The sequence below is a fragment of the Canis lupus genome, chromosome 35, assembly GCF_048164855.1.
Source record: "Canis lupus baileyi chromosome 35, mCanLup2.hap1, whole genome shotgun sequence".
Classification (NCBI taxonomy): Eukaryota; Metazoa; Chordata; class Mammalia; order Carnivora; family Canidae; genus Canis; species Canis lupus.
The window spans coordinates 26,374,324-26,379,608 of NC_132872.1; the positions used below are offsets into that span (position 1 = coordinate 26,374,324).

At 37.7% G+C, this 5,285-nt stretch overlaps 1 protein-coding gene across 1 annotated transcript; it reads right to left on the reverse strand.

Annotated features, from left to right (window-relative positions):
* Positions 1-3,147: 3,147 nt before the first annotated feature.
* Positions 3,148-4,071, reverse strand: LOC140624872 (olfactory receptor 5AC1-like). The gene has a single exon (XM_072811810.1). It carries the CDS (start codon positions 4,069-4,071, stop codon positions 3,148-3,150), a length of 924 nt encoding a protein of 307 aa, XP_072667911.1.
* Between the last annotated feature and the right edge of the window lie 1,214 nt (positions 4,072-5,285).

The following is a 5,285-nucleotide window of genomic DNA, read 5'->3' on the forward strand; positions in this document are numbered from 1 at the left end:
AGTATCTGGACTAACAAAAACTCATCAAGTTTCTAGTGTTTATTTGTTGGAAAGATGTCCAAATTATTTAACAGTACCCTCCCATTTCCATGGTTACCTGGTCTTGCCCTCCATTCTCATGGATAGTGAATATGTTGGCTTCTAGATAAAAATAATATCTGCTAAGCAAAAAACCCTCATGACTCATCTTCTATTTTATATATTTGTCTCATGTCTCCTGAGTCATTCTACTCCTTTGTGTCCTTCTGATAGAATTTCCATTTTGTTAATGCTACTAATAACCAGTAAGCAATGTTTCTAGCCATTTTCCCTGTTTGCCTTTGCTTACTAACCAATCCATTTTGCTAAATCCTAGATGTTTGACACTATATAACCACAAGTCCATCGATAAGATTTATACCAAAATTTGCCTTCCACTATAAATGTCAAATTCTTAGAGGGCCCTCAAACCGGAATAAAACATTACAGTTCAACTCTTAATCCTTTATTTCCAAAGTAATATAATACCTCGGAAATTATTGAAAATAATTCTGATAAAATTATATATTACCTGTGCAATTATAAAGACAATAAAGGAGTGTAAATACCATAGCATATAGTTCTTTTTGAATATATTTCAGGGACATCTGGGTGGCTCAGTGGTTAAGCATCGGCCTTCGGCTTAGGGCATGATCCTGGAGTTCCTGAATGGAGCCTGCTTCTCCCTTTGCCTGTATCTCTGCCTCTCTCTTTCTGTGTCTCTTATGAATAAATAAATAAAATCTTTTAAAAAAAAGATACCTCAAATAAAACATGTTTCATGTACCTCAAAAAATGAGTATATTTACACTTACATAAATAATAAAAAAAAGTATTTAGGGTTTGCTTTTGAAAGACCAGTAGTAAATTATACAAGAAAAGTTTTACTCAAAGAGAAAATTAATATGACCCACCATTTGCTTCAACGTGGATGGAACTGGAGGGTATTATGCTGAGTGAAGTAAGTCAATCATAGAAGGACAAACATTATATGTTCTCATTCATTTGGGGAATATAAATAATAGTGAAAGGGAATATAAGGGAAGGGAGAAGAAATGTGTGGGAAATATCAGAAAGGGAGACAGAACATAAAGACTCCTAACTCTGGGAAATGAACTAGGGGTGGTGGAAAGGGAGGAGGGCGGGGGGTGGGGGTGAATGGGTGACGGGCACTGAGGGGGGCACTTGACGGGAGGAGCACTGGGTGTTATTCTGTATGTTGGTAAATTGAACACCAATAAAAAATAAATTTATTTAAAAAAAAAAAGAAACAGACTTAGTTTACGGTGATTGTAAAATGAGTCAGAAATACTGTGAAATTTCTGAAAATCCCTACAAGTACAGAGGGTTTTTAAGGAGAATAATCTTAATCATGTGGGATATTTTAAAGTAATTTTGTTATTGAGGACCAATTGAAGTTATGACCGTACAAACAAGTTAACTTTTTCCAATAATGTTTATGTGAGAGATAAATAAATTTAAATGATAAGAGATATTTATTACATGCCTACATTTTTAGATAATATGTTTAGTATATTTGTTGGAACTATTGACAAGATCTAAAGCATTTTAGGGTGGCTCCGTTGGTTAAAGTGTCTGCCTTCAGCTCAGGTCATGATCTCAGGGTCCTGGGATCCAGCCCCAGGTCTGGCTCCCTGCTCACCGGGAGCCTGCTTATCTCTCTCCCTCTGCCCCTCCCCCAGCTTGTTCTCTCTCTCTCTCTCTCTCTCTCTCTCTCAAGTAAATAAAATAACAAAGTGTTTTAAAAATATTAGAACAACAGGCATATTTTCATTCTTCTACAACTTAAACTTAATTCTCATTTTGTTTTTCCTAAGTGAATATGCTCAAAAAAAAGAAAAGAAAACAAAACCAAATTGTTCAAGGAATATAATTGTTTTGCAAAAAGAGGAATTGAATCACCTATGTCTATATAATTCTTTTTTTATAAATTTATTTTTTATTGGTGTTCAATTTGCCAACATATAGAATAACATCCAGTGCTCATCTCATCAAGTGCCCCCCTCAGTGCCCATCACCCAGTCACCCCCACCCCCCACCCACCTCCCCTTCCACTACCCCTTGTTCTTTTCCCAGAGTTAGGAGTCTCTATATGATCTCATTCATTTGGGGAATATAAAAAATAGTGAAAGGGAATAAATGGGAAGGGAGAAAAAATGAGTGGGAAATACCAGAAATGTCTATATAATTCTAAAATAAATTAGAATATATCTATCTTTCGACTGGTTGATAATTAGTTAATTAGTGGGAGAGAAGTCACTGACAGTTTTCACCCATACTCTAAATGCAAAGTCAGGTTCTTGTCTCTGATCCAGGCTCCTGCCTTTCCCTAGTCGGCTCCTCCTAAAACTTATGGGAATAGTAATGCAACCACAAGGCTGATCACCAAAATTGCTTTTTATTGTACTCAAATATTACTTAACTTATAAATTATTGAATATCATGCTGCATGCAGTATCCCTGATAACAACAGCGTGTGGAGTTACAGTTATGAGCTGTAGTTAATTTTGATGCTTCATTCTTTAATTCATGCCAGCTTTCATTTTCTTAACATCCATGAATTTCTTTAGAATTTTTCATTTTTTCCCTAAATTTATCATGAAACAGTATGTTTCTTCTCAGAAAATATTCTGCCAAGAAGCAGGATTTTATTTTATCAGTCACTTAGGGTTACTGTGTATGGAAGGAAACAGTAGAGCCTTATTAGCTTGCAGGTCCAGAGCAATGGGCTGGGCTCATCCATGAACTAAATGACTCCCCATATAGGCCACCTCTTTTACAGCTATTTCTCACCCTGATGTCTGTTTCTATCTGGAATTTTGGAAGGCCCTAGAAAAAAACTAATGTGCAAAAGCTAAATGCTAAATGCTCAGATAAAAATAAGGCACAGTGTTTCTAAATAAGCTAGTTGTATAGGTAATCTTCCCAAGCTTTCACTGGATTCATATCCAAGAAGGCATAATGGGAAGCTGGGATGCTTCACACAGAGCTTATGGACTCCCCTGACCATTAGCTTTCTGGTGGAATGGCACTTGTGGCTTACCTATAGGACTCAGGGCTTTTTTTAGCAGAAGACAAAAGAAACACATCTTGAAAATTGGCATCAATTTATTTCTTAATTATTCTTCTCAAAGCATCTATAACCTCTTTGTTCCTCAGGCTGTAAATAAAAGGATTTAGCAGAGGAATTATTATTGTGTAAAATAAAGAATACATTTTGTCATCATCTTCAGTGTGGCCAGACCCAGGACGCACATACATGAAGAAGAGGGTGCCATAGAACAAGGAGACAGAGAGCAAGTGGGCGCTGCACGTGGAGAAGGCTTTACTCCTGCCCTTTTCAGACTTCTTTTTCAGGATGGCAAAGAGGACACAGGTATAAGAAACCATGATGGTCATAAACGTAAAGATTTGTATGAAGGCCGAAAAAATTAAAACCAGAAGTGTGTTAACTGTAGGATCGGTACAAGAAATTTTGAAGAGTTGTAAAATTTCACAGTAGAAAGAATGTATTTCATTGGACCTGCAGAAAGTTAACCTAAATAACAAACCCACGTGAATTGCTGAGTGTAGAAAACCAACAAAATATGAGACTCCGATCAACTGAGTACAAAGGTTATTGGACATCATGACTGGATAAAGCAAAGGGTTGCATATGGCTACATAGCGGTCATAGGCCATCACTACCAGGAGGAAACACTCTGTGGTGGCACTGGAACCAAAAATGTAAAATTGAGCCATACAGTCAAAAAGTGATATCACATGATTCTTCGATAAAAAATTTATAAGCATCCTGGGAGTCACAGAGGATGAAGTACAAGCATCTGCAAAGGCCAAACTGCCAAGGAATAAGTACATGGGGGTGTGCAGGTGGGGGTCTTTCCTGATGAGAGCAACCAGACCAAGGTTGCCCACCATGGTGATGAGGTAGATGACCAAGAACACCAGGAAGAGGGGGACCTGCGGCCCTGGATGACCTGTAAGTCCTGTGAGAACGAACTCAATCATCTGTGTCTTGTTTTCTTCTGCCATAATTGATCTGGCCAGACAGTAAATAAGAGAAAAAAGTGTGGAAACAGTTACCAAAAATCATAAAAACAGTGTATTTTTGTGTAACCGATGTATTTCTAAAAGATGCTTTTCTTTTTTTTAAGATATTTTTAAAAAATATTTTATTTATTTATTCATGAGAGACACGGAGAGAGAGAGAGAGAGGCAGAGACACAGGCGGGGGGAGAAGCAGGCTCCATGCAGGGAGCCCGACGTGGGACTCGATCCTGGGTCTCCAGGATCACACTCCATGCTGAAGGTGGAGCTAAACCACTGAGCCACCGGGGCTGCCCTAAAAGGTGCTTTTCATGTAATCAGCAATCTTCAGATTTTTACCTTTATATGTCTACTTTAATATCCATTCAAAATTTTCCCAGGATAAAAAGTTTTAGAATGAAGTTTACCTAAAGTAACAAGAAAATTTAGTACAAACCCTTTTCAATCCAGCAGAGGTTTTAGAAAGTATATATGGTCTTAAAATTTGTATGAAAGAGGGGTGCCTGGGTGGCTCAGTCGGTTAAGTGCCTGCCTTCACCTCGGCTCCTGACCCCAGGGTCCCGTAATGGAGCCCCATGTGGGCTCCCTGCTCAGTGGGGAGTCTGCTTCTCCCTCTCCCCATACCACCATCCTGTTCATGCACTCTCTCTCTCTCTCTCTCTCTCTCTCTCAAATAAATAAAATCTTTAAAAATTTTATATGAAAGAAGAAATTTCCCATTTTACTCAAGAAACATATAAATAGTAAGAACAGTCAAGAGCACAATAATTTCTTTTGAACTATAACATAAAGACATAACAATCAAAATATTCAAATAGTGGCAGAAGAATAGAAAAGAAGAACAGTGCAATAACGGGCAGCCAGCTCAGAAATAGATTCCACTGTATACAGGAATGTGGCATAAGACAAATATGATGTTTCAGTTTGGTAGGAAGAAGGCGATGGATTTAATGGATTGTGCTGCCACTGCTGGCTATCTGTCTGGATATAAATAAGTTTAGGCTCCTACCTTACAGCATAGCTATTTTCTAAGAAATTTAGGAGACAACAATATAACATAGAAATTAGAGAAATTCTTATCCAAGAGAAGAAGGCCAGTACTAAGCAGAGCTACTCTATAATTTTAATGAATAGTAAGAGTACTGAACGGAGCCAGGGGGCATATCACAGGTTGGGAAATATATTTTACCATGGAAATG

Excerpts from the sequence above, each read along its gene's own strand:
- LOC140624872 (XM_072811810.1), bottom strand. The coding sequence starts at position 4,071 with ATGGCAGAAGAAAACAAGACACAGATGATTGAGTTCGTTCTCACAGGA.